This window comes from Sander lucioperca, chromosome 4 (assembly GCF_008315115.2).
Source record: "Sander lucioperca isolate FBNREF2018 chromosome 4, SLUC_FBN_1.2, whole genome shotgun sequence".
Taxonomy (NCBI): domain Eukaryota; kingdom Metazoa; phylum Chordata; class Actinopteri; order Perciformes; family Percidae; genus Sander; species Sander lucioperca.
Genome location: NC_050176.1, coordinates 3,265,096 through 3,293,070, shown reverse-complemented (window position 1 = coordinate 3,293,070; position 27,975 = coordinate 3,265,096). Strand labels below are relative to the sequence as shown.

At 42.6% G+C, this 27,975-nt stretch overlaps 2 protein-coding genes across 7 annotated transcripts; one reads left to right on the top strand and one right to left on the bottom strand.

Annotated features, from left to right (window-relative positions):
• The first annotated feature begins 343 nt into the window (after positions 1-343).
• clgn (calmegin) lies at positions 344-14,621 on the top strand. 3 transcript variants are annotated; one of them, XM_031284460.2, is made up of 15 exons: positions 344-614; positions 5,254-5,523; positions 5,636-5,709; positions 5,975-6,033; positions 6,380-6,521; positions 6,685-6,766; positions 7,047-7,239; positions 7,422-7,611; positions 8,284-8,397; positions 8,495-8,651; positions 8,955-9,170; positions 9,359-9,475; positions 10,334-10,484; positions 10,617-10,786; positions 12,929-14,621. In XM_031284460.2, exons 2-15 carry the CDS (start codon positions 5,254-5,256, stop codon positions 13,001-13,003), a joined length of 2,010 nt encoding a protein of 669 aa, XP_031140320.1. In that variant the 5' UTR covers positions 344-614; the 3' UTR covers positions 13,004-14,621. The 3 variants fall into 3 exon arrangements, with proteins under 3 accessions (XP_031140320.1, XP_031140318.1, XP_035856561.1); XM_031284458.2 differs by having other exon boundaries at positions 10,611-10,786; XM_036000668.1 differs by having other exon boundaries at positions 352-607; positions 10,611-10,786.
• Positions 14,622-14,824: 203 nt separating this feature from the next.
• On the bottom strand, positions 14,825-21,652 carry scoca (short coiled-coil protein a). Of its 4 annotated transcripts, XM_031284461.2 has the most exons (5): positions 21,435-21,651; positions 16,678-16,749; positions 16,499-16,579; positions 16,245-16,388; positions 14,825-16,199 (listed from the first exon to the last, which is right to left on the bottom strand). In XM_031284461.2, exons 1-4 carry the CDS (start codon positions 21,517-21,519, stop codon positions 16,246-16,248), a joined length of 381 nt encoding a protein of 126 aa, XP_031140321.1. In that variant the 5' UTR covers positions 21,520-21,651; the 3' UTR covers positions 14,825-16,199; position 16,245. The 4 variants fall into 4 exon arrangements, with proteins under 4 accessions (XP_031140321.1, XP_031140322.1, XP_035856562.1 ...); XM_031284462.2 differs by having other exon boundaries at positions 14,825-16,388; positions 21,435-21,652; XM_036000669.1 differs by lacking the exon at positions 21,435-21,651 and adding an exon at positions 19,246-19,511 and having other exon boundaries at positions 14,825-16,388.
• Positions 21,653-27,975: the final 6,323 nt, after the last annotated feature.

Genomic DNA, 27,975 nt, shown 5'->3' with positions numbered 1-27,975 from the left:
AGCATGGGGTATGCGTGCTCATATTATTGAATATTTGAAGGAAATGGGGCTATTGGAGAGAATTTAGTTTAGTATATCCTAATTTTGTTGAGTTTTTATTATTTTATTTTTTCTGCTAATATACTGTTCCGCAATCCAGTCCGGTAAGTAGCAGTAATGCACCTTAAATTGGTTGCCAACCGCCAATAAAAATCAGAAGAAGAAGCAGAAGGAGAAGCAGCTCCAGCATCGCACTCGTCTCGCCTAATATATATATATATATATATATATATATATATATATATTTTTTTTTTTTTTTTTTTACAACTGACGGGGGCACGTGAAGGCACCATACACGCTCTCCATCTGCGCGATGTGCGCATGCCCATTAGCAGGGACTCGCTCGCGTCGCACTCGTCAACCGTGCACCGTCCGGGCCAAGCTGTCATCCACGTTATCGTCATCTTCTCTAGCCTACAACCGTGTTTCACCGTGTTTTTTATCCCCAACCTTACACGTCGGGTCTCGGTGATACTCTTTAGACACAGCGGCCCAAACGCACAAGGTAATTTCAAAGCGGAGAAACTGCGTTTATCGAGACATCATTTTCTCTGCAAATAACAAGAAGGCGCAAGGTTTGTTTGTGGGCGCTCATTCATTCTCTCCCTGCGACGTCACTGCTAGTCTAGCAAGCTAACAGTTGCTATCCACTAATTTCTGCTGTCTAACGAGACATTTTCGGCCACCCTTTACTTTCAAATGAATGTTTGCCGTTTGTGTTTTTAACGCCAGGGCATGTTTAACTAGTGGGGTCCTTGTATTCGAATTATAGCATAAGCACATTAGTTTACTAGCTAAGCTTATGTTATGCTAACGTTTGCTGTTTATGATTGGCGCTCCGTCCAGTTAGCATAGCAACGTTAGCTAGCGGAGCAGGTGCTGCAGCCAGAGCCGTTCATCTAAAGGAGTTTGGACATTGCAGTGGTCGGTGGCAGCCATGTTAGCTCTAACGTTAGCTACAGCCTTGTCCTACGAAATTGTATGTGTGACGTTAGTTCCCAGATCTGTTAAGTAATACGCTTCTCTTACATAGTGATACAAATTGCTGGCACTGTTAAACGTGAACCAGAGGCTAAGGGATGTTAACCAACGTTACCCCAGTACACTCTGACTAGGACTGTGTTAAATAGGAGGATTAAAGCTTAATGGGAAATAGAATTGGTTTTGTTGGATACATTAAAATAAGTGTATGGCACATTTACTAGTACTTTATTTATAATTGTGGTATGATCTTATATAACGTTAGCTGTGTCTTATAACTCTGCTGCATGGCTTAGGTGTATGATATTACCACTTTGCTAACTTGTAACGGCATCTTTTAACATTTTATCAATATCAACAGTATGATTGGCTTATTTTATTTATGCTTTGCATGTGTCAAAATCAATCAGTAAAACTGCTCTTGATCTCAGGGATCAATACATCTGGTGAATCAGTATTGTTTGGTTGTGTTTTGTTGCTTTGTGTTGCTTGCATGGCTACATGTACCTAATGGTGGATATTGTTGCTGTATTAATTATATTTTGCTGTTTACTGTTGCTTTGCATAGCTTGTTGTCTTCTGTCTGTCCATTTTGAACCATCACCTCATTGGTTTAGAAACATCATGCCAAACTGCAGTTGAAAATTAGCCAGCTGACTAACACTGACTGATTTAAAGAAATGTTGATTAATTCGCATTAAGCCTTGTTAGACTTTGGCCGCAACCAGATTCATCCTCCCAAAGGGAGACCGTACCTATATTACTGTTGGATTGACAGCAGGAAGGATATCTTCAGGATGTCACTTCAATTCATAGGCAGTTACTTGCTTGTTGTGTCTGACTGCTGGGGTTACATGAGCTCCACATTGCTGTTGTTGAACCCTGTCTGTGTTTAGTCAGCAAGAAAGGCTTAACTCATATGTTAAACTGAAATGTTTCACGAGGAGGAAAGGCCACAATTTTAATAAATGTCTGAGAGGAATGGGGAATTTTTAATTTAAGATTCTTTTTGGGGCATTTTATTTGATAATGATAGTGGAGAGAGACAGGAAATGTGGGGAAAGAGTATGGGAAAGACATGCTGCAAACCATCCGGCCAGCCGGCAATCGAAACGCGCTCGCTGTTCAGGGCACCCTAACCGCTCGTCTATCGCCCAGCAATATTGAATTTTGCACTGTTTAATTTAAAATTGATGTATTAACCTTTTACGTCCCCTCAGAGTTGTAACCATTGCCCCAGGTCACTTTCCCCGACATGTTTTATAGACGTGTCCTGTAGAACTGGAGGGCTGTGGGTAGATCGGACTGATATGGGATTTTTGAGAAAGATTCAGTTGCATTGCTTGCTGTCAGACCAAAGATGAGCAACATTTTAAAGCTTTTGAAGTTAACATAGCTCTTAATAGTGCTTCTGGTTTATCATCTCTCCCATATGTGTATCATCTGATTCCCCTGTGCTCTGATGTTAGCAAATGGAACAGCAGCAGTATGGGAATTAAGCTAATTAGGAATGAAGGGAAGCGTGCTGCTGTGCTGCCTGCAGTGATGCTTTTCAAGTCCTGCTGCTCACAAAAGAGGGAGCAGGTGTGGCCTGATCAATAGATCATTGGGTTGTTGTTTGGTGTAACATATCTGAATTGTGCAAGTGTTCAGCAGGGTTAGATTTCAAATGCATATTAGGACACACACACAAATGGGATGGATGTTTGGGAAAGGAAATTAAATATAAAATTAAAAAAAAATATACACTCACCTAAAGGATTATTAGGAACGCCATACTAATACCGTGTTTGACCCCCTTTCGCCTTCAGAACTGCCTTAATTCTTCGTGGCATTGATTCAACAAGGTGCTGGAAGCATTCTTGAGAAATGTTGGCCCATATTGACAGGATAACACCCCCCACACCAGTACACCACCACCACTAGCCTGCCCAGTGGTAACAAGGAATGACGGATCCATGTTCTCATTCTGTTAATGCCACATTCTGACTCTACCATCTGAATGTCTCAACAGAAATCGAGACTCATCAGACCAGGCAACATTTTTTCCAGTCTTCAACTGTCCAATTTTGGTGAGCTCGTGCTAATTGTAGCCTCATTTCCCTATTTTTAGTGGAGATGAGTGGTACCTGGTGGGGTCTTCTGCTGGTGTAGCCCATCTGCCTCAAGGTTGTGCGTGTTGTGGCTTCACAAATGCTTTGCTGCATACCTCGTGATACCAAGTGATTATTCGATTCAAAGTCGATCTTCTATCAGCTGGAATCAGTCAGCCCATTCTCCTCCGACCTCTAGCATCAACAAGGCATTTTCGCCCCACAGGACTGCCGCATACTGGATGTTTTTCCTTTTTCAGACCATTCTTTGTAAACCCTAGAAATGGTTGTGTGTGAAAATCCCAGTAACTGAGCAGATTGTGAAATACTCAAACCAGCCCGTCTGGCACCAACAACCATGCCACGCTCAAAGTTGCTTAGATCACCTTTCGTTCCTATTCTGACATTCAGTTTGGAGTTCAGGAGATTGTCTAGACCTGGACCACACCCCTAAATGCATTGAAGCAGCTGCCATGTGATTGGTTGATTAGATAATTGCATTAACAAGAAATCTTACAGGTGTTCCTAATAATCCTTTAGCTGAGTGTAAATTAGGGATGCACCGATTGGGAAATTCTGGGCCGATACCGATGTTTAACATAACAACTTGGCCGATGCCGATGTTTTTTCTTTTTGTTATTTATTCCTTCTTTTGTGCCACGGAAACGTAGAAGTCTTTCGGCTCTTGATCACACTATCCTAGAATGAGCACAAATTCAATCAGACCAATTTATGAAACAAAAACAACCTTTAATGTCACTTTCTGGTTGACATTAGTTATAACCTTATTTATGACAAGCTCTTTTCTGAAAAATAACATTCAAAAACCTTTGACTGCTAACTAATCAATGAAAAGATTGTTTCAGTACATTGCCCAACAAAATTATTTGAGTGGTTTTAGCCTGATAAACAAAAACTTACTCAATGAGATTATTTTCATGGCCCAATAAAAAATATTTTTCTGATAAATAAAAAAAAATGCATCAAGTGTAAATGCAAAAACAAGTGAAATAAATAAATTATGTTATTAAAATAAATAAATAATGTTATTCATAAATACAAACATAAATAGGGCTATCTTTCACCTTGTGTATTTCTCATAAAGTGACGCCGGCTCGGCAGCGTGTAGCGTGGCTCCATGAACTTCATCAGACTCCGAAAACCCACGTCCTCCACTACAGAGAGAGGCTGGTCATCTAAAGCGATGAACTCCATCACCTTGTTTATTTGTTTCGCTTTGGCGCGGTCTGGAGGAAGCTGTTTGGCTTTCTCAAACGCCGTGTCAATTGAAGTCTGAGTCTTACCGGGGGTTTGCGCTTTCTTGGCGGCTTCATTTTCCCGTTTTTGGTCAGCTTGCAGGTAATCGCCGTACACCGCCTCGTGCCTGCTTCTCAAATGTCCAATGAGATTTGTTGTGTTAAATGACTTTCTAACAGCCCGCCCTCTTGAAATTTCAATGGAACACGTATTGCAAACTGCAAAACGCTGATCTTTCTCTGAAACTGTAAAATATCGCCACACGACCGCCATCTTCTTTGTTTAATCTAAGTTACTGAGGAGAGTGCGCGGTTGCCCTCTTCCGTCTCGGTCTCTCCCCCCGCCCAAATAAAAAGAGGGGAAAAAAGTTTCTCCTGAGCACAGCGTTTACAGTGTAAATCCAAAGAGGCTAGTTGTATACTACAGATTTGGAAGCACGTGTTTGTTTCTAGCATCTGCTTATAAGGAGTCGTATCTTTCTGATTTATCTGGTGGGAATGTTACAGCAAAGAAGTGGCAGACTTAAAGGTTTTGTGAGGAAAAATGGGAGATAAGGATGTAATCTGAGGATACAGGCTCTACATCAAGTAGCACTGTGTACTAATGTGACCTCAATCTTTTTTTAGTTTTTTCTCTCACCCTCCTATCCCTCCATCCTTCTACGCACTAGTGTTCTCTATTTATATCATTGATACACACACACACACACACACACACACACACCCCGCTTCTCTCCATAAATAACATCTCACACCTGCCTCTTCTCCCTCATCCTCCTATACCACGGCCCTCCTCACACCATGCTCGTCTCTGACGCCCTTATCTCACACTCTGTTCCCCCTCCTGCTATCGCAACACCCCCTCTCTACCCTCCCCCCTACAGATGACGTTGGACAGGGGTTGGATGTGGCGCGTGCTGCTCCTCTCCTCCCTGGCTGTGGCAGCCGTAGCGGCCCAGGAGAAACAGTTGGAAGCTGATGTTTCAGACATCGATGAAGATGTGGCATTGGATGAGGAAGAATTAGAGGTTCTGATGGCAGAAGAGGAAGAGGAGGAGGCAACGGTGATGGATGAAGACCACTACGACGAGACTGTCGACACAGCAAGTGGGAAGGCTGGCAAGGCTGAAATGGATGCAAATGTCTCTTTCCAGGTCAGGAATGGGTCGTAGGTTCAGCTAAAGGTCATAGGGGAAAATGGCCCGTAGATCAACGTCTAATGTATGGGTTTTGTCCCCCCCCCCCCACCCCCCACCCCCCACCCAGGTAACATACAAGACTCCTGTTCCCACTGGAGATGTATACTTTGCAGAGACATTTGATGATGGGACACTGGACAGGTATAGCCGAATACATTTACCACCAAGGGCTGCTAAAAAAATACAGCGTAAATCTTTGATGCATGCTAGGATACATGAGCCTGCGATGTTATTGAGTGGCCAGGATAAACTTACACAATCACTGGTTGTAGTGTGTGTGTGTGTGTGTGTGTGTGTGTGTGTGTGTGTGTGTGTGTGTGTGTGTGTGTGTGTGTGTGTGTGTGTGTGTGTGTGTGTGTGTGTGTGTGTGTGTAAGCTAAGCGTTTTGTGATGTTGATCCCCGCAGTTGGCAGCTGTCGAAGACAGTAAAGGGGGATGCGGATGATGACATCGCCAAATACGACGGTTTGTAATTTCCGACATTCTTTTATTGAACAAATTGAATTGAATTAAAATGCAGTTTTCTACTGATAAAAAAATCTCGGAGTGTCTTTCGCGATATGTCTCAGCCTTTTGGCAATATGTGTATTGCGCCAGTTAATATTGCCGTGGCGATAACAAAACGATATATTGTGCAGCCCTAAAACAGACTCACTGTGGCAACATCATTTTTTTTATTTTATTTTTTTATTTATACTTATACAGCGTTTGCAATTTTCTGCTGACTGCACTAAAGCCGTCTCAAGCCGAGGCTCTGCAACCACACCGTGCCCATGAAAATAAATGTTGAATGTGTCCATTCCGGCTGCAGGGAAGTGGGCTGTGGAGCAGCTGAAGGAGAACAAAGTGCCAGGAGACCAGGGTCTGGTGCTCAAGTCCCGGGCCAAACACCACGCTATCTCCGCAATGCTGAACAAACCCTTTGTCTTCAAGGATGAGCCTCTGGTCATACAGTGAGTTTAAACGTGCACATACAGGCGCTCTCATTTTTGTTCACGCAAGTCGACTTTTTCCATGAGCTACAGTGGTTGGTGGATGTGCAAGTGAGAAATCCGTCCTCTGCATTTTACAGTTAATAAAAACTTGTTACATTGCTCCGTTGTGTTGTGGTTGCAGGTATGAGGTGAATTTCCAGAATGGTATCGACTGTGGTGGAGCATACATCAAGCTGCTTACAGACACTGGCAATCTCAATCTGGTTGGTATACATGTAATTCTACCTTACTCCATTTATAAACTGTAGTTTTGATGTACACAGGCCAATTGTTAGCCATTTATATCCAAATCATCTTACAGTGGAGCAAGTACTTAGGTTATCTTTGTTAGTATTGGTGGAAACAGAATCCAAAGCCTTCAGCGCATTCCTCCTCTGTCTTGTGTACGTGTGGCAGACTTGGGTAAAGGTTGTCCAAATTTAAACCAAATGGACTTACTCTATTTACTCTTTAAATTAAAGTCTTGTTTCTACTGCGCCGTAGGAGCAATTCCATGACCGTACACCCTACACCCTCATGTTTGGGCCAGACAAGTGTGGCGAGGACTACAAGCTGCACTTCATCTTCCGCCACCAGAATCCTCTGAACAAAGACATGGAGGAGAAGCACGCCAAGAGGGCTGATGTCGACCTCAAGAAGTTCTACACTGACAAGAAGACTCACCTCTACACTTTGGGTACAGAGACAGCTTTTCATATCTGTCTGGCACGTGTCTTTTATATGTAATACCTTGTCCATACCACACTGGAGCTTAATAACTTGAATTTCACATGTACCTGCATATCCTTCTGGGCTTTCATAAAATGTGCATTTCTTATTTTGCTCACACATTCATTCAGCATTTTCCCCCGTTGTCAGTCCTGAACCCAGACAACAGCTACGAGATGCTCATCGACCAGTCCAGTGTGAGCCGCGGCAGCCTGCTGCACGACGTGGTGCCTCCAGTCAACCCAGCCAAAGAGATCGACGACCCAAACGACTCCAAGCCGGAGGACTGGGACGAGAAGGCCAAGATTCCTGACCCCGAGGCTACCAAGCCTGATGACTGGTGACTACAACCCCCATACTACTGGAGGAGATAGTACAGATTTTGATGCAGACAGGATATGTTTAAATGTTTGGGCCCCAACAACCTAGTTATTAAGTGTGTGTGTGTGTGTGTGTGTGTGTCTCTCTCTCTCTCTCCTCTCTCTCTCTCTCTCTCTCTCTCTCTCTCTCTCTGTGTGTGTGTGTCGCTCTCTCTCTGTGTCTCTCTCTCTCTCTCTGTTTGTTTGTCTTTGTGTGTGTGTGTCTCTTTCTTTGTGTCTGTCTCTCTCTCTCTGTCTCTCTCTCTCTCTCTCTGTGTGTGTGTGTCTCTCTCTTTCTCTGTGTGTCTCTCTCTTTCTCTGTGTCTCTTTCTCTCTGTGTCTCTCTTTCTCTGTCTGTGTGTGTGTGTCGCTCTCTCTCTCTCTTTCTCTCTCTCTCTCTCTCTCTCTCTCTCTCTCTGTGTGTGTCTCTCTGTTTGTGTGTGTCTCTTTCTGTGTGTGTGTCTCTTTCTGTGTGTGTGTGTGTGTCTCTCTCTCTCTCTCTCTTTGTGTGTGTGTGTGTGTGTGTGTCTTTCTTTGTGTCTGTCTGTCTGTGTCGCTCTCTCTCTCTCTCTCTCTCTCTGTGTCTCTCTCTGTGTGTCTCTCTCTCTGTCTGTCTGTGTCTCTGTGTCTCTCTCTGTCTGTCTGTGTCTCAGGGATGAAGATGCTCCAGCAAAGATTGACGACCCTGACGCTTTGAAGCCAGAGGGCTGGCTGGACGACGAACCAGACTTTGTCGCCGACTCTACTGCTGAGAAACCAGAAGACTGGTAAAAAAAAAAAAAAAAATCAACGCATTCACCAAACACAACCCATGATGTTGCAGTGAGGAAATGACCCAGCCTGACAGCTCTCCACTGTGTGCAGGGACGAGGAGATGGATGGGGAGTGGGAGGCCCCGCAGGTTCCTAACCCAGCCTGTGAGACGGCCCCCGGCTGTGGGGAGTGGAAGCGTCCCCAGATCAACAACCCTCAGTACAAGGGCAAGTGGAAAGCCCCTCTGGTGGACAATCCCAACTATCAGGTAACTATAACTAAACCCAGGTACTATCAGGCTGCGTTGGGCTTATTAGAGCTGTATTTACTACCTGGGTCAGAAAAATCTAACTTACACACTGGTATCTGATCAGTCCATTTCTCTTATATTTATTGTTCCTAGCTATTTTTTTTTTCTTTAAATGAATGATGAGGTGCATACTACAGCAAGACCAAGAGTCTACTCTCTGTGTTACTTGCAGCACCTCTAACCTGTCCTGTTGGAGATGCTACAGTATGTTTGCTCACCACCTTGATTGTTTTTTCTCTACAATCTTTGTCTCCTCCCAAGGGAGTCTGGAAGCCGCGTAAAATCGATAACCCGGACTATTTTGAGGACCTGCAGCCGTTCAGGATGGCACCTTTCAAGGCCGTGGGCTTGGAGTTGTGGTCCATGACCTCGGATATCTACTTTGACAACTTCATTATCACCTCGCACAAGGAGGTGGCCGACCGCTGGGCCTCTGACAGCTGGGGGCTGAAGAAACTGGTGGCCAGCGCTAACGAGGTCAGTGGGGTGTCGTGTAAGGGCAACAGGACCGTAGAGCAGCGCCCTAACAGACTCTCACATTGTCACTGTGTGCATATAATTTACCACAGGGCTGTCTGTTTGTGTGAGGGGAAAGGCTCACAAAGGCTCACTATTTGCTCTTGCCCTCTGGTCCCTTGTCTTTCCTCGCCCCTCAATCCCACCAGCCGGGGATTTTTGCTCAGCTGATGACGGCAGCAGAGGAGCGCCCGTGGCTCTGGGTGATCTACATACTGACGGTCGGCCTGCCCATAGGACTGGCTGTGCTCTTCTGCTGGCCAAAGGTACTGTGAAGCTAATGAGTCCATTTGTGGTATGTTTCTGATCGCTGGTTTATGCAGCAGCACACCCTCTAAACCTGACAGTGTTTAGAGCTGTAACAATTCAAAATTTTGCTTTACAATTAAAAGTGCAGTAGGTAAGACTTATAAAGCTAACGTTCTGTCATATTTGCTGAAACTGACCCTATGTTCCAGTAGAACTACATGAAGCAGGTCATTTAAAAAAATTAATCTGGCTCCTCTGGCACCACCTACAGCCTGTAGTGTGATTGACAAAAATCTACCGCTCCCTGTTCAGATGCACCAATCAGGGCCAGGGGGGGGTGTTTAACTGCGTGTCAATCACTGCACATGCATTCATTCTCCCTTGTGGGGGGAGGGGCTTAGGAGGCCATTTTGGGCTTTAACGGAAAGGAGGGAGGGGCTGAGAAGTTGTTGATGTTCAAATTTTCCTGGATCTTTGCAATCCTACCTACAGCACCTTTAATTGTCTCAGAATGAATTGCGATTAACAATATAATTGTCTCTTTCAGTCAAATTTTAAAAAAATATTTATGCATTACTTTTTCAAACATAGTTTTGACTGAATCCCAGCATACATCTTTTGGTGTTATCACGGTTATGTGACCCAGATAATGTAGTAACACAGGTACACAGCCTATGAAGTAAACCACGCCTCTTTACTATCATAAAAACACTGGATTTTTACCATGATTACCATCAACATCCATACCCCTGAGCACCTAATGCAGCTAATGTTAGCAATGAATTGCGGTTAAACAAAGAAACGGCGAAATAGCGATTAGACAATGATGTAATCATTGTTGCAGGCCTAACTGTGATCTCCCGTTTGTGTCACAGAAGTCAGACGACGACTACGTGTACAAGAAGGTGGATCCTGCCCGGGCCGACGTAGAAGAGGAGGACGAGGAGGACGAAGAAGAGCAGGAGGCAGCCGCGGCGGATGAGGAAGACAAAGCGGCCGAGGCTACACACGGAGCAGCAGCTGCAGGTTAGAGGGCCAAACACAGGGCATCACACACTCTTACGTATCGATCAGAGTGTTGTACTTTTACTGCCACATTGTTCTAGAGTCGTATTTCCCACGTCCTCACCTTTACTCTACCGCTCTCCAAAGCAACAGGAGAGGCAGCGGAGGACGACGATGAGGAGGATGAAGCCGATGTGGGAGGGGACAATCTAGAGGGGGATGATGACGACGACGACGAGGAGGAGGAGGAGGAGGAGGAGGAAGAAGAGGAAGAGGAGGGAGAAGAGGAGAGCAAAGCTCCTGAGAGAGTATTAGAAGAGGAGGTTGGTGTCTTTGGGAGTTGTTCTTACCCACAGCAGCATGAGCTCATGGTGTTGGTAGATAATATCTGGGGGCTCAGGTTCGCTCTCGGAATTAATACTTGGAACCAGATCCTCTGACTGAGCCACCTTCTTTTTCTTCATTTTATCCGACATTCATCTGCTTCAGGGTCATCACTGTTGTGTCTGTCTGTTTTAGTTTAAAGGAATGAATGAAATCATTTAATACAATTTGAAGCCTTGAAGTCTTAAACACAGGCAGAAACACTGCCTCTCCATTTTCCATGCGTCTTTAAAACTCCCCCAGTTTTTTTCCAACGTTTTTGACGCCTTTTTTCCACAGTTTGTTTTTGCTTTTTCCAACGTTTTAAATTTTTTAATTTTTCTTCAACACCTTTTCAGCGCTTATTTCTACGTCCCATATTTTCTGACATAAAACAAAAATTTTAAACGGGCCAATGTGACCCCGAAGTCAACACAAGGGTTAAAAAAAAAGGAATTAAAAAAATCATCTTTTGGAAATTGATCTTAATGCCTTAATTAAAAAAAATGAGGAAAAATCCAACCTTTAAGGACACCAATTTTCTTTGTGAATGAATAATGTATCCTAAATAAATAAATGTTCTTCCTTAAAATACAGGGGGCATAAGTAAGTACACCCCTATGTTAAATTCCCATAGAGGCAGGCAGATTTTTATTTTTAAAGGCCAGTTATTTCATTGGCCTTTGGAATTAAAATAGCCCCACATCATCACATCCCCTTCACCATACCTAGAGATTGGCATGAGGTACTTTCCATAAAATCATCTCTCACTGCAAATCAAACCAGCTATTAGGCTAACTGAAATAAAACCATGCCAGTGGATTTTTCCTCATTTTTTTAATTAAGGCATTAAGATCAATTTCCAAATTTCTACAGCACCTTTTTAGCAACAAGGCAATTGAAAGTGCTTTACATAAAACATTAAAGAGCAGTTAAAAATGATCATGAAAATAAAACCGACTAAAATAGAATGAGATACAAATACAAGTTATAGTGTAGTGTAAGAAATGAATAATTATTTGATTTAATAGGTTGTAGGGACGGGTTTGGGAGGAGAGGGACGCCTCAGTTATTAGGTCTGAAGAGGTTAGTGGTTAGTAGTTATACAGGAGAGAAGCCAGTTGAGTTTTTGGCAAAACCTTTCACCTTTTCAATTGAAAAAAAACGACTATTTTTCCAGTCATATTTAATCATTTAAGATTCCTTTTTAAAATAGCGTTAAAATCTGGTCTGGTCTCGTTCTCATTAGCCCAATCTCGTGTCTCGTCACACCCCTAATGGCACTCTTGTTTTAACAGACGTGATGTGTTCTGAACACAGAGCTAGAACGTCATGTTTTTGTATTGAAAAACAAAGGCCACAGCTCATCACGAACTGTGGGCTTGTTTTAATGCCGTTGTGACAACAAGTTTGATGTTCTGTTAAGCGCGTGTAGGCGAACTGGCCCCACCTCTGCAGGTTATTAAAATGTTGTAATCAGGGGTCGATGGATCAATACCTGAAGTATCAGTACTACTATGCAAAGTCTTGAGTCATTCGGATTGATACAACAACAGGATCACTGTAATGGTGGAACATGTTCTGCACACGAAACTCTTGTTAGTGCTGCGGTTGTGTGAAGCGATCACCGCATCAGATTTATACATTATGTTTAAAAGGTTGCTAAAATGTTGCTGTGTGGTGGTGTACTGTTATAGGGTACAAAGCACCACATGGACCCATAAATGCCACAAATTCACTTATTCATTCAATTCAATCATTTTCAAACTCATGGCTAGCCTGTCTCTTGTAGCGCGCAGACAACACACGGATCATTCACTCCCCTCCCATCTGTTTAGACCATTTCATGTCTCGGCCGTGACGCTGTCCTTGTCCCTGAAGGACAGGGAGTCTGGCTGCTCTTGTTTTCATTTTCAGTGATTTCACTTTTCAGAATGATCGCATATTTTATTCTACTAGGCATTTGAAAGGTGTTGATTCGATTAGGTCTCGAGTCAATTTAATTCTGGTAATGTGGCAAATGCAAGATGTCTCTTTATGTCTCAATGGTTAAATTTGCTTCTTTCTTTTTCTTTTTAATTCATTCCAATTCTGGCCCGCAGCCGAAGGAGGGCGGAGACATCGCCGAAGAGAGCCACAAACAGGCTGTGAGAAAGAGGAGGGTACGGAAAGACTGAGGGGTGAACCCCACGCCTACTGTCTCCTTTCTACCCTGATGCGGAGGAGTTGGAAGAGCCGTCTCAGCTGCTGCTGCTCCCCCCCCCTCTCCCCCTCTCTCCACAAGCGGAGCTGCATGTATTTCCTCCAAACCACCTGGTAGCCTGCAGTCACTCCGGCTGCCCCATCACAGGACCGCAGTCTCCCGAACCACATCCCGGATCATCTCGTCTCTCCCTCCCTGCCTGCTCATTGAACTATCCGATGAATCCCCTGTTGATTATGTGCATTTAGATGTTTTCCCTCCTCCATCCTGAGTTTCCACACTTTCTTCATCCTTCTTTTCTCTAAGCCATTGCTGTCAAAACGCCCCGTCAGCCTGAAAAAGGCCCGCCTCTTCCACCGCGGTTGCTGTTCTGCTGTCAGTCTTTCTCTCTGAATACATGCCGTCATAGATCTGCTGTACCGGTCTGTCTCCTCTGAGAGTGAAGGCAACAGGGAGCGTCTGCACTGCTGTCAGCTGTTCACACGATTTGAAAGCATATCGTAGGGGCAACATCTCCGAAGTTACTTTATTCTCGTGTCCTTTGTTTTAAAGAACATGTTCGAGGACACAGTTTGACAAAGTTCCTTCCCCGTTCGAAGTTGTTCAGGTTTTAAGAACAGGCCAGGCGGAGGGGACGCCAGGCTACTAGAGATGTCCCTGCAGTGTCAGGACATTTCAGCTGACAAGTTGCCTCAGCTTAGGTTAAAAAGCTCTACTCTTTGAAAATGGACGTTCTGTGTAGATTTTAGGTAGTTTGTAAGGAGCATTCTTTTGCGTTTTATACTCAGTTACAGCAATTTAAGAATTGAGGATTAGCACAGATCACCCTATTTGGTGGTTTTTGTTTAAGATGTGTTTAGTTATCAATTAAGATTTAACAATGCAGTGTTTTGAGTGACTTGAGGCAGTTTTCTTAAACATGATATGCCACTGGTGTGCTTATTCTGAACCTAGGTCTGTTTGAAATGCTTTACCTGATCAAAATACCAAATGCCTTGGCCATTAGTTGTCACTAAGACAGAGTATATCAAACAGCTGGATGTTCAACCCATGAAAACATGTCTCATTTAGTCAGCACACGGCAGTGCTTCCCCCCCAATATCTAGACTAGCTGGAGTTCAGATCCTAGATTATTGCCTGGGGGAGAACATTAATGCTAATTTATTTGTTTTATATTATTGTCTCAAGCTTTTGTAGTTCATGTCCTTGCCAAATTCTGGCAGGTATCCCCTGTTTACATTTGTTTGCAAATTGTACATTGCTCTTGAAAATAAACCTATTTAATAAAAATAAAGTCAAAAGTCTGATCAAATGAGACATCTTTCATTTAGAGTGATTTTATTTTCTTTTGCTCTGACAGATAATGTACGGTTGTGAAAGTGACAAAAAAAAAAAGACCCAGAGAAAGGAGTGATGTTATGTTTTTATTAAAACAAGGTGCAGGGTGTCTACACAAGACAGGTGGTACAACGGTGTGGGCGTAGGTGGGGCATATTCAGCATTCAGCAGTCAGTCAGACAGAAATTAATAAAATGCTACTGTAAAACTTGAATAGCAAAATAACCTTGATAGATTACAGCATATACAGTGTTCATAGCCTCCCATAATATTACCAGTTCCTCCCATTTTAAAACCGCACCACAGTCACTTGATGTTTAAACGTGAATTACTACTTTCCAGACATTATTGAACTTTATACTTACAGTTTACAGTTTGAAAGGGAATACAAATGTGTTCAGATTAGATTACTTTTTCTTTTTTTTTATCTCCCTTCACCCTTGTTCTGTTTCCTTTGTTTTATCTGTGGCAGCAGCAGTCTTGGAGGACACACCCTCCACTCTGCTGTACACTGACAACACCAGCCCATTTTACGGTCAAACCCCTCCTCTAGCAGGTGATGTATTCCAGGCCTGGCTGAGTGGATCAATAGCACTCAAGGCCTCTTTACTGCTTGCAGTTAAAGGCCATTTTCTTCTTTCCCTTTCTTCCCTCCTCATCTCACCCATTCAGTCTCCTCCCCCCATGGACATTACAGAATAAGGACACAATGTAATAATGTGGGGGGGGGAAGAGAGCGAGCCCAGCTGCATTTATGACCCTACCATTTCCTTTGTCACTCTTATATTACAGTTTGGGCCACAACACCGACACTCATTCGTGACGTGACAAACTGAAAGGGTTACAAATACTCTCAAGCAAGCGACGTACACCTTGTGTCATTGAAATTAGCAATAAAAACATCACTGATGTTAGTTAAGACATACACTTTTTATGGAGTTTTACACAACTCTTAGTGGCTCTGTGCTTTCACTTGCATTGTTGCTAAGCTCTCAATGGTACCTTAGTATCCACCTTCTATTGGTAGAAAGTTCTCGCTAGCTTTATACAGTCGGTTATTTAGCGATTATTGATTTAAAAAGGCATTTCATTAGATATACTTAACTTTAAAAGAACTCATACATGCGATGCAAATGCCGTTTTCATTCTCAGTAATACTGCTCAAGTTTGTCAGACTTTAAAAAAAAAAAAGAAAAAAGAGGAGGAATAGTCATGATTCGTATAGACACGATGACATCCGAGACCTACCGAGAAACTCAGATCAGGCCGACGTACAAAATTATATACAAAAAATAAATATTAATATAAAACAATGCTGAAATGAGGTTCAAGATCGGACAGTAGTTGTAATATTTACGGTTGGTCTTCACCTACTTACAGGTCAGTTTGAGACAGGAACACGGAAGAAAAAAAATCTCAATTGTCCTCAAAACAGAAAACCAAGCAGGTGAAGCGAGGCTAAGAATTATTTTACAGATCCTACTTTGACACAGAGCATTAAGAAGAAACTCAAGGTACAAATGACCCTGGACCACGTCACGTACGTGGTCTGGCTGTGTGTTTTGTATTTGTGATTAAAGGGTGACGTCTACCTCGTCTGTAGTGTGGAGAGGAAGCTGCTGCAAGACAGACCTGGGCCAGACTAGCGGACAGCGGGACAAAGTCAGTTTATGATTATTTTTTTTTTTGAACTGTTACTTTTTTGACTCAGGAAAGTGAGCTCAGTTACAGGAAGAAGAAAAAATTAAAAACAACGCCCAGGTCTGCTGAGAAAACAAACCCCTCTCCATGTCTCGATGGTGGGTTCCCTCTCCCAGCTGCTTGGCTGGGACCTTTTTTTTTTTTTTTGTTGAGGGGTTGGTGGTGGTGTGGGGTACCTCACTTCCGTTTGCTCTTGGTGTCAGTGGTCTGGAAGACGCTGGAGGCGGACATGAGGTTCTCGATGTACTGACCGAGGACCTGGTTCTCGGACTTTAGCTTCAGGTTCTCCTCCTTGACTGCGTCGACCCGCGCTGACAGGTCTGAAACCCGAGATAAAGAATGGGAAGCTAAAACACTGAACTCATCACAGTGACAGGAATAAATCCGGTGATATCTACTTGCCCAGTTGTTGTGTAGCGGTGTGTGTTACCTTCCAGTGTGTGCTGAAGTTCCAAAACTTGATTTATTAACCTGGTCTTCTCCTCCATCTCCACCTGGTTCTCCATGTCTCCTGCAATACACACAAACGCCGATGCTGTTCACATGCACTCGCGACACGTTATCTCAGTGTTACGTGATCACGCGTGAATTGCACGTGAGCAGACGCACCATCTATGTCGCAGTTCATGATGAAAAGCTCGTTCTCCTGTTTAGTATACAGGGCTGCAGATCCACCGTCCACTGTGAAAAGACAAAGAACAGACACTGTGAGCTCCATAAAGCAGTCTGCAGTCCACTGATAATAGGACGTTGTAACGTGGGGAATATTTCAAAAGCCGGCGGAGATTCCTGCCATACCTCTCTGTTCATATAAATAACGCATTAACTGGGGAGTCAGGGTTTCCCCTGAAAACTCTTTAGTCAAGTAGGTAAGCCACCCAGATCCTAGTCTGGATCAACGGAGTACACACGGGGCCATACACTGGTAAGAGCAAATGACATTTAACCATGTATCCAGCTAATTTAAAAAGCTCACCTTACTGTATTGTATTATTCTGCGGGGTGCAAATGTTCCACCAAAACAAGTTCCTTCCCGAGACTATTTTACAGAGCCGCTGTCGCTGCGTCCGGAGCTTAGCGCCGCCAAAGACGACCGTGATTGGTTTAAAATAATGCAATGCAATTCCTATCCTGGAATGTATTTGCTGTGTAGCCAGACCTTACTCCACACAGTGCTGTGGAGATAGGTCTGGCTATGCGAGACTACCCAGATCCTGACACATCTTGTCTGATGATCTTTTAAGTTAGTAGACGATGGCCTTAAAGCATAACAAAAAGTGTCGATCTCCGAATGCGACGTAACAGGGAGGAGAGTAAAGATGGAAAGCTCCAAAAGCTTAGTTCCATATAAATGCACGGATAATTCGTTGTTTTGTCGTTAGTGAAACACAATATTGACCTTGTAGTTGAAAAAAGGAGCCTCATATAAGAATGACATTTCCTCCTATGGAGTCCGTTCATTCACATTCGGAGATCGCCTATTTTTGATTGGCTCGATGGACGGCGACCGGAAGAACAACAGCTAACGTGAGTTGTTAAAACCTTTCTTTTTAGTAAACTCTGTACACAAACAATGTTCTCAATGCTGGAGTTCATGTGTAGAGACCCTGGTGGTACTTCGAGCAAAGTTTCATGTTGTGTCGAGCCTTCTTAGCGTTTTAAAAATGTTGATTTTGATGTGATCATAGTAGTGCCCCTAGCACTCCCATTCAAAAGGCCATTTGACCGAAAAACGAGAATACGGTCAATCTTAAAAGTGGCGTTTCCATACTAATTATGCTTTTAAACGAAAGTTTGACTCGGGTACATTCACAGAAACACCCTAGGTTGCATTTTGGCGAGAGTTACGCTTTAACCAGAGATCTTCAACAGGGGGTTCGCGACCCCTAGGGGGTCCTTAGAGTTACCACAGGGGGGCCACCAAATTATTGTTTAATACTTTGAAAACTTTAAGACTTTTAAAGTAGTCAAATAATAGGTGAATAATTATTTAAATAGCTTAGTATTGTAGGGCACCATAAAAAGGTGTGTGCATAGGCTTTACAGTTACACGTTGTACGTTATTGTAGGCCCAGTTTATTGTGTGAAATAGCATTTTTATGTTGTATGCGATGTATGCGTTATGTTATAAAGGAGTATTTATTTTTGATGTTAGCAGAGGTGGTCTTTGTTTTAGGCAAGGTGGTCGTAAAACACAGGGAAACCCTGGACAATATGTAAACTGCATCAGTATTTACTGGGAACAGAATCACTAGCTAAACATTACTGCCTGGCTTGGATTTGCTAGGCAAAAATGCAATAACTGTTACATAACATGTTGCCAAACACGATTCCTGCCATGTTTACTGTCATCTGTGTCATTAAGCCTTGTGAGCTAAGAAATGAAGTGCAGGCATGATGAGGTTGTTGGTAGCTGGATGGGAGCTGACACCGCGCCCAGGGCGGCCACAATGATGTGCTGAATGATGCTGCCTACTGCTGCCTGCTTGGAGCCAAACGCTTCTTTAGATGTGGGTAACGTTGGACTTTATTGTGTCTGTATACTTTCCAACAACCTCATGAAACGTTGTAGTGCCATTAAGTTACAGCCACAGTTAACGTTAGTCCGACAAAATAGTCTCGTTTGACAACTGCTGGTCCTCCACTAGCTTGGGTCTGGACACAGTTGAGCAAACCCCATAACATAGGCCGGGTACGTGTATGCATTGTTACTAAACTTGCAAATAGGTTGGCACTGTCACATCGGGTAGTGACAGGCACATTAACGTCCGTATAACGTTAACACTTTGGGTTCTCGGCAGACGTGTCCGATAATGGACGCCTAACGGTGTACATTAGCTAGCTAGCTATGTAAGCTAACGTTAAGCAATGTGGCTAGCTAACGTTACGTCAACGGAGCTAACTTAAAGTTAATGTCTCACCAGAAGCAACCAAAACGAAATCGTCCAGTTGTCTCATATTTAGAAGAGACTATCTCGTAAATACATTTCATAGAGTGCCATCAGCCGAAGGGATGCTAACGTTAACTGTTATCGTCACAAGCTAGCTAGCTAACGTCAACTGCCGCTAGCCTTAGCTTCACATGGAAATTGACAGACTGCCTGTGATTTAGCTACTCAAAATGTTCTGTTGCACTAAACAACTAGCTAGCTAGCACCCGTCGGCGTTTAAACTCACCTACAGCAAGAAATGGCTTCTCCGTTTAGCGGAGTGACCCTGTAAACAGACCAGAGGCTCGGTGCTGGTGATGAGGAGGAGGAGGAGGATGGTGATAGTGACGTAACTGTGTGTGCGTGACCACACCGACCGACAGGGGGAGCAACAAACAGCTACTGCGCACACACACACACACACACACACACACACACGAACAGATGCTCAGGCCTTCAGTCATTCCCCCTGGTAGCATATCACATATGCAGACAGTCATAGCAGCAGTTGGCAATCATATCCTGACCAGCAATGTCATCCCCACCAGACCTTTGTGTTTTTGTTTTGTGTATCCAGCACTCTTCCTGTCCATCATATGCTGCTGCTTGTTAGCCAAAGCAAATCCTGAAAACACTGCTGCTTCAGCCAGTCTACTCTCTCTCCATCTTTTTTGTCACCCTCTCTTTTGCTTTCCTGCTGTGTGTGTGTGTACTACTACTACTGCTTTTGTTGTCGATTTCTCTAGGTGCCTATTTTACAAATCAATGATTATTCAGGGAGACCGAGATGGTGCTATATAAGATCTTTTTCCTTTTAATATACAGTGGATAGACTGGAAAGGGGGAGAGAGATGGGGGACAACACACAGCAAAGGGCAACAGGTTGGATTCGAACCCACGCCGCTGCAGGACGCAGCCCACATGGGGCAAACGTTCTTGCTGAGTGAGCTAGAGGCCGCCCTGCAACGTAAGATCTTTATTCAAAAGACCTGAGGTGGTCTGCGGAGTAACTAACTAAACATGACTTATTGATGCAGTGTGTATGCAGTACAAGTCATGCATATACTGTAGTAAGTAAGTACTACTTTTAATAATTAATAAATCTACGACACTTTCACACCAAATTGTGAGCAATTATTAATTTCAAGTGACACTATGTAGCCAAACCTTTGCGGAACGTAAAATCAGCAACTGCATGGCAAATGTTTGCCTCAGATGTACTAGGGATTTTGATGGCTAGTTTTTAAAATAATTTGACATTTCCACAACAGCTATTCATTTGAACATTAAAGTCCAGAGGGGTGAATATCCAATGTAGGTGTAAGAAGGATTTATTTAGATTCTTGAGTGAACAAGAAATGATGTGTGCAAATGCCCTTACCATCACTTGCATGCATATTATAGTGTTTGTTTCATTGTATTGAAGATGTTGGTCACTCACATATGGATTATTGATTTATTGTATTTTTGATACAATCCTAAAGAGTACGTACTGTAAGTTCTAACTGTAAGATACACAGTAAAAGCAGCTAGTCACTGTTACTTCATTTAGGAAGGATTTCAACTGGAAGGGATTATTCCCCATGTAAGGCTCGACTTCTTTTTGTCCTCATAATCAAATTTAGTTAAAGGAAAATTAAAAAACAAACAAAAGAATGCCGTGCAGCCTTGGTAGGAGCCACACCTCAGTCCTTTCACAGCACAACACACATAACATAACCACTCGGGATTTACGAGCTGGTTTCATTGCCCTTTGTTCAGTCACGTACTTTGAACAACTGCCTTAACTTGTCATGTGTTCTGCCATTCAATACATATATAATTAAACGATAAGTTCGATTCAATGTGTAGATATTTTGACTGTCTAGACAAATAGTCACTTTACAGCTGAAGAGCATGTTTCATATTTACAATTTATCTTTGAAGAGCAAAGGCAGTCCATGGCAATGTCTCTATAGAAAACACATATAACTTAGTAAACAAATACAAATCTTAAAATCAAGTTCATAAAGTCACTTTCTTTGCATTCATTTGATTCCCAATCAAAATACACTGGTAAGAATTGCTTTCCATTGTTAATATGTACTTAAAAACAGTTCTGAAATGCGAAATAATAGAATTTTAATCATGTGATAAAAGATGCGATTAATCGCGATTAACTATAGAAATCCGACGATTAATCGCGATTAAGAAAATTGAATCGTTTGACAGCCCTACTTAGAATTGCACATTTCAAACGATTTCAGAAGAGATGTTGAGAAATGCGGAAAGAAATATATAAGAAGGCTATATGTATAATACTGACTGGTTCCTCAGCTGCAGATAATCAGGCACTGTACTGCTGTTTGTTTGGTGCACATAGAAAATGGACAGAAAAGGACTAACTTTGGAAAAAAAAGACAAAAACAATTGCTGAGTATTCCCTTGAGACTTTACCTGTGTCATCTGCCAGAGAGATGTTAGTGAAAGTCCCATCATCCACGGCCTCTAAAGCCTGAGTCTCCTGTCCTTCCTGCAGCATGGTTATCCTTTTTTGTTTTTAACTCACAGACTCATTCTTTAGTGTCAGCACTTTCTCTCTATTCCTTTAAACTTTGCACTTGTTTCTTTTCTCTTACTCTTGTTTTTGGCCGTGCCTCCACACACACACACACACACACACACACACACACACACACACACACACACACACACACACCTGTCGCCTGAATCATTCACATTGTCACGGTTACCTGCTCTACCTGACTGGTGGCTCAGGTTACAGAGTTGTCGCAGGCATGCGTCGCCATGGTGACCACAGGACCAAACATAGAGGCAGACCGCCTTAGCAGGGAAGCTATCAGGGGCCAAAGTTTAAATCCCAGTCTGTAACGTGAAAGGGAGCCATAAAGAACACACACACACACAGACACACACACTCACAGTCACACATTACCCTGAAAAGTAAGAGTGTGTGCTGTTAATGAGTTCATATAAATACATTATTTTTTATATTTATTATTATTCATGTATTCTCTTGACCCCTCTCCAGTGGCTCCATGTGGCTTTGACAAAAAAATAAATGGAAATGAATAACGGTTATGTTTTAACATTTTAATTTTAATTTATCATTGTTGTAAGCCTAAAGTGATTTTTACATAATCAATTTGCATGACTTTCAACTGAAATATGCGTCATAGCCTACATACGTCTATGGCCCGGCGCCTTATCCTCTAAATGTTTCCCCTCTCTGCAAAGACAGACATCACCATAGCAATGAATGCTCATTTAAAACTATTAGCCATGTTGATTGGCTAATTTAGACTTACACAGGGCTGGGTATCGTTCAAAAACGTTGGATATCGGTACTGATACCAATACCGTGACTTCGAGACCGGCTCCTTAACAATACTTTTTTCAAAACCAATTTTATAAAACAAAAATAAATTACAACATTACCAGGGTTCAAAATTAACTTTTTCGTCCACGAGCCAAATGTTGCTAATTTTGAACCCTGAACATTACACATTACAGCACAAATCTTTTAATTTATTTTTCAGCTCCTACTATGTGAGCCCCGTCTCTGTGCGTAACGTAGAGTTTTCCTGCCTGCCTCTACGACATGTAACGTTAGACAGCCAATCAGCAGCATTATTAGATATTGGTAGAAGCTTGCTGCATGCTTATTGGCTAACTGATGCTGATGAGATTTGCTCCTTAGGTATTGAAACTGGGTATTCGGTCGGTGCCTAAAACATATTGAATTCGGCACCCAGTCCTAGACTTAGTAGACTGTGTTACCTTCATTATAAGGCTCAAATATGTTTTGCGGCTCCAGACAGATTTAAAAAAAAAAATGGTTTTGCTGAAAATGGCTCCTTTGATAGTAAAGGTTGCTGACCCCTGACCTAGACAACGCTTCAGTGCAGCGTTGACCTAAAATAACAAGAGGTGAGGTGAATGGGAAACCAGTTTCATTGAATCTATGAGAGCAGCCTGCACTCTGGTGGTTAATGTTAAACACTGCAGATCAGTGACAAGTAACAGAGACTCCATCATTCTCCATCTGAGAGCAGCCTGCAGTGACGGTGCAGTTATACACATATCCAGCAATGAAGAAAACTGAGGCTTTCATGGTCTAGAGCTTTAGGTTCAAGTATGAAAAAGAATTAGGGATGCACCGAATCCAGGATTTGGGTTCGGATTCGGATTCGGGCCGAATATTTGTTTTTTTGACTGGGTTCGGTTTCTGCCGAACCGAACCCTACTCTTGCACTACGCGCGCTACGTTGGTCGACGTAATGATGCCGCCGTTGATTACGGGAAGGTGTTTACGTAGGTGGAGCGTTCAATGCAGTAGGCTGTGAGAAAGTGAAAGTAGAACTCGTGAGCAGAGGATTGTTTGGCAGTACTTTCAGTCAAAAGAAGGCCATTCAAGTCCAGCTACATGTTCAATTTGCAATGCCGATTTGTTTCGTGGTGGCGAGGACCCTAAACAATACACAACATCACCGCTGTTAAAACATTTGCGTATGAAACATCCGAAAGAATACAAGTTCTAGGAATCTACACACAGCAGCCAAAATACAGCAACTTCAGGTACGGCAAAGGGAGGACAGTCACAGCTAAAAACTGGTGTTAACCAGACAGTCTCTCCCGGGCTGTCAGCTGTTCTCTCGGTGAATGAGTCTCCCTACAGTGGGAGCAGAGCGACTGAACGGCCGGCTGCTGCTCGTCAGCTAACGTTAGCTTTCTAATTTCACCCACTTAACATGCCTTCATCATACACTGGTTAGTGAAAATTTGCCAAACAAAATTGGCGATAGCGATGTGCTTTCCTACGATGTGAAAAGAGCGTGTGAATTCAACATTAAGTTGCTACATTTAACTATTTTAGAGGCTGTGGACGCTGTTTACTTCGTTAATGTGTTTACTGTGTTAATGGACTGAGGATGGGAGTAGCATTCGGTATTCGGTTTCGGATTTGGCAGAATCTTAACCAGTGGATTCAGTATTCAGCCAAACCCCAAAAATCTGGATTCGGTGCATCCCTAAAAATAATATATGATGCTCATTTTCTGGTTCATGTTCTGTGTTTCTACTAGAACATGTTTACATGCTTTAATGTTTAAAAAGCACTTTATTTTTTTTTATCATACTGCATGTCTGAATATACCTGTATTCACCCTCTGTCTGAAACGCTCCGTTTGAGCCCCCCATCTGAAAAGCCCAGTCTGCTCTAATTGGCTTGCGAAAAAAATACGACGCACCTTTGCAAAGGTAGTTCTCAAGCCGTGGGGGGCAGTATATTCCATGTGCATGTGACATAGGAAGAGCAGCCAAATCTCAATGTGTTGTCGAATCGCATGTTTTCTGATCTAGGCAGCCAACCAAAAAAAAACGTTTTTTTCATTCACAGTTGTGGGTTGGTACGCACTCCAGAGGCCCGTTTCAGAAAGCAGAAACTCTGGGTTTTCTGTTTCAGAAAGAGAGGTAACTTCACATCAGAGTCAGTTACTATGGTAACTGAGCCAGGTTTTCTTCAAGAAACCTCGAGTTTCTCTCAGTCTCCTCCCTCTGACACAGCGCTCTTTCATTTCCTCATTCATTTATTCAGTCTGTATCGGGCGCATTTTAGTGCAGTTTGTTATTGAGGTCCTGACTATAGATGCATTTTCATTTCCAGATATTAGCCTACCTATTTGAGCGGTATCGTTTTTCTTCCCAGTCTATCAGTTATGTAGCCTACATAACCTTATCCGTCCTCATATCACTAATGTCTCCCATCGTGGACATGCTCTTACATCCCAGCAGATTATTTGTGTCGCATTACGTTTTTGTTTTTTTTTGCTAAAGGCAGTTTTCTTTACAACATTGGTGATGCGGAGCATTTTACTAAAGCCACTGTATAGCAAAGCGCCGTCAGAAGAGTCTCTCCGAAATGTTTTTGAAACGTTTTTGTAGTGTTCCCTGGACACAAACCAGTAAGAGCCATTAAAAAAGAAGTTCCATGTATTGCAGGTGAATGATGTAAACCAATAGAATATATATTAATATTAACAGTCTATGTGTAAACCCAATACATCATCCATGTGTACCCTTTGAAATAAAAGATTATGAATTATAATGTTAATGATAGTGCTGCAGCCTCAGAATGAGATTAGTAGGCCTAGGACTTTTTTGCCCACAGGATTGCACCTAAATGAAATAGATTATAGGTTCAGTACCATTTCACCAGTAATATTATAGGCTACTTATGATTAAATATGATATACACTATATTGGAATAGATGCATTTACTCTAGCAGCAAATTCTCTCTCTTTTGCAGCAGCTGCTGTGTTGTAGATAAATAAATAAATTGTATAGACAAAATATATGTTCAAACTCGCTGTATGCGCGCATGAGTATTTCTGCCGACCAGTTTGTTTGTGGTTGTTACCATGGTGAATCGTAGTATCACGACTCCATTCATGCTGCCTTTTTATCATGCTGGTGCACGCACTTAACTCTGAGTCAACCTACTCCGAGTTGATTGAACCAACTCTAATCAGCTGTTCTGGAACCAAAAACTCAGAGTTTCCCATCTCAGGGTAAATCAACTCAGAGTTCAGGGTTAGACTTAGAGTTTGTTAAATCTCCTTCCTGAAACGGGCCCCTGATACCCAAATGTATGTGCACAAGCACTGAGAAGTGAGTTTTTGATGATGTGTTCCCTTTAAAAAAAAAATAGTAAACCTGTGATCCATTTTAGAGGTACTAAGGTTAGATGTCTTCACTGTATTAAGCAGCAACTGAAGGCAAAAAAAGTACAAAAATCTCATAGTAGTTGTACCATAAGAGATAAAATAGGTCCTACATTAAAAATGAAGTGTGAAAGTTTAGTCTTAAAACAACAAAAGCACTTCAAGCTCCACTTAGCCGCTTTTCCGGAGCTTTCAACCAAATTTCATTGTCATTACATGTCATTTAGCTGATGCTTTTATCCAAATATAGCAAATTGCTATATATGTCACACACCTCTGGAGCAACTAGGGGTTAAGCGTCTTGCTCAGGGACACATTGGTTGACGTATCGCAGTGGGAATCAAACCCAGGTCTCCCACACCAAAGGCATGTGTCATATCCACTGCGCCATCACCACCCTCGAGTCTTCCTCGAGGGAAGGTGTTCTCTTATCATGGAAATAGCTCAATTGCACCACATATCTAAGTATGGAACTTCAGTGACAACCGAGCGATTTCCATCAGCTGAGGAAGACCATGAGATGTGGTTGAAAGTTCTGACAACAGCTAGTACAGTACGGGAATCACAAGTTGAATTTTTTTTTTTACTATAATTTTTTTTGTCAAATCCCAGAAACTCACGGCTGACAACATGATGTTAGAATTATTTGGGGGAAAAAAGGATTTCGTCCTTTAAGCGTTTTTCTGCTCTGTATTGACAAAAGGCCAATTACTGAATAACAGTGATGCATGGCGATGCTAGAGAAGACAACTGTTGCTTAAAGACTTTGTGCTAATAATAGTTTGAAGGACTGGAAATACTATGTAATATAACACAATGCAAACAAGAGAGGGACGGCAAGCCAAATCGGGTATTTAAGTCTAGCCAGCTGAAAATAACTACTGACATACTCTGTGCAGATAGTATGAATTACAGCAGCATGCGGTTTTGTTGTTTGGAAGAGAATGTGTTTGCATTTTCTGTGTTAGTGTGTGTGTGTGTGTGTGTGTGTTATGTTTGTTTTCATGTATTTTTGTGTAGATCTGCTCATGCTCACATTGTAGGTGCTTTGGTGCATATATGCTCTTTCCTGTTTGATTATAATTTACTTGCTTTATGTTTTGTTGTGTGTGTTTGCATGCATGTGTGTTTGCAGAGGATTCAACCGCCCTATTGTGTGGCTCACTGTATTGTATGTCCCTCCCATTCTGGGATCTCCGCTATCTATTTTGCAAGGGCACAGTCGCTGCATCCGAAGCATAGGGCCGCCCAGGACGGTTGTAATTTGTTTAAAGTGCTCATTATGCTTTAATTTTATAGGTTTACAAAGTGAAAAAGCCCAAAGTCCACCCCAAAGGCACTTACCATCTCCAACAGAAAACACTGTTCACAAACTGCTCCAAACAGCTCTATTGTAGTCCAGATTTTACTTCCGTGACAAATGTGCGTCACTTTGTAACACACGTTATAATGCTTGCCTATCTGCTAGCTTAGCACGCCCTCATACTCTGCTTCTGACTGGCTAGTAGTCCTTACCTAGGTACTGAGCATGTGCGACTCCCAACAAAGATGCAATAGAAGTGAGATGTCTCACTCTGTAGCTAAAACAGAGAGCTCAACACACAGGGTGAAAAGAGGAGCTGCAGCAATGTGTAGTACAACAAAAATATGGTGTTTTAAAAATTAAACCATGTAAACCTCTTCTGATATTACTTCTAAATACAATTATGACCCTGAAAATGAGCATAACATGAGCACTTTAAAGAAATACAAACAAGTCAGAGCGTTTTTATTTTTCTCCCTCTATCCCAGAATAGATAAGCGGTGTAGCCAGACCATACTCCAGCGCTGACACAGCACTGTGGAGATAGGTCTGGCAATGCGAGACTACCCGACCCATAAAGCCGGGAAGGAACTGACATTTATGGGAACAATTTTACAGGGAAGGAAAAGCTGTTAGCACGCAACAGTTTGCTGATAATCCAAACCTTACTTTCAAACTGCACACTGATCAGCTCTCTCTGAGTCCATCTGCTGATCACAGATCAGCTTTATCACTCACGCAGTATAAAGAACGACACTGCCAACTAAACTTGGCTATTGACACTTAAGCAACGGTTCCACCCAAAAACACTCGATAACGCTCAAAGGCTAGCAGAGAACATAGGTTTAAAGTTTACAGGCTGGTGGACGGTGATGTTTCACGTTTGTAGACGTTTTGAGCAAAAGAGATGCTGTGTGTGTGTGTGTGTGTGTGTGTGTGTGTGTGTGTGTG

Coding starts and splice junctions, on each gene's coding strand:
- clgn (XM_031284458.2), top strand. CDS start 5,254: ATGACGTTGGACAGGGGTTGGATGTGGCGCGTGCTGCTCCTCTCCTCC. Junction 8,398..8,494: donor GCTGAGAAACCAGAAGACTG/GTAAAAAAAAAA, acceptor CACTGTGTGCAG/GGACGAGGAGATGGATGGGG. Junction 8,652..8,954: donor TGGACAATCCCAACTATCAG/GTAACTATAACT, acceptor TCTCCTCCCAAG/GGAGTCTGGAAGCCGCGTAA.
- scoca (XM_031284462.2), bottom strand. CDS start 21,519: ATGCTGCAGGAAGGACAGGAGACTCAGGCTTTAGAGGCCGTGGATGAT. Junction 16,750..21,434: donor CTCTCTGGCAGATGACACAG/GTAAAGTCTCAA, acceptor GTCTTTTCACAG/TGGACGGTGGATCTGCAGCC. Junction 16,389..16,498: donor ACTTCAGCACACACTGGAAG/GTAACACACACC, acceptor CTCGGGTTTCAG/ACCTGTCAGCGCGGGTCGAC.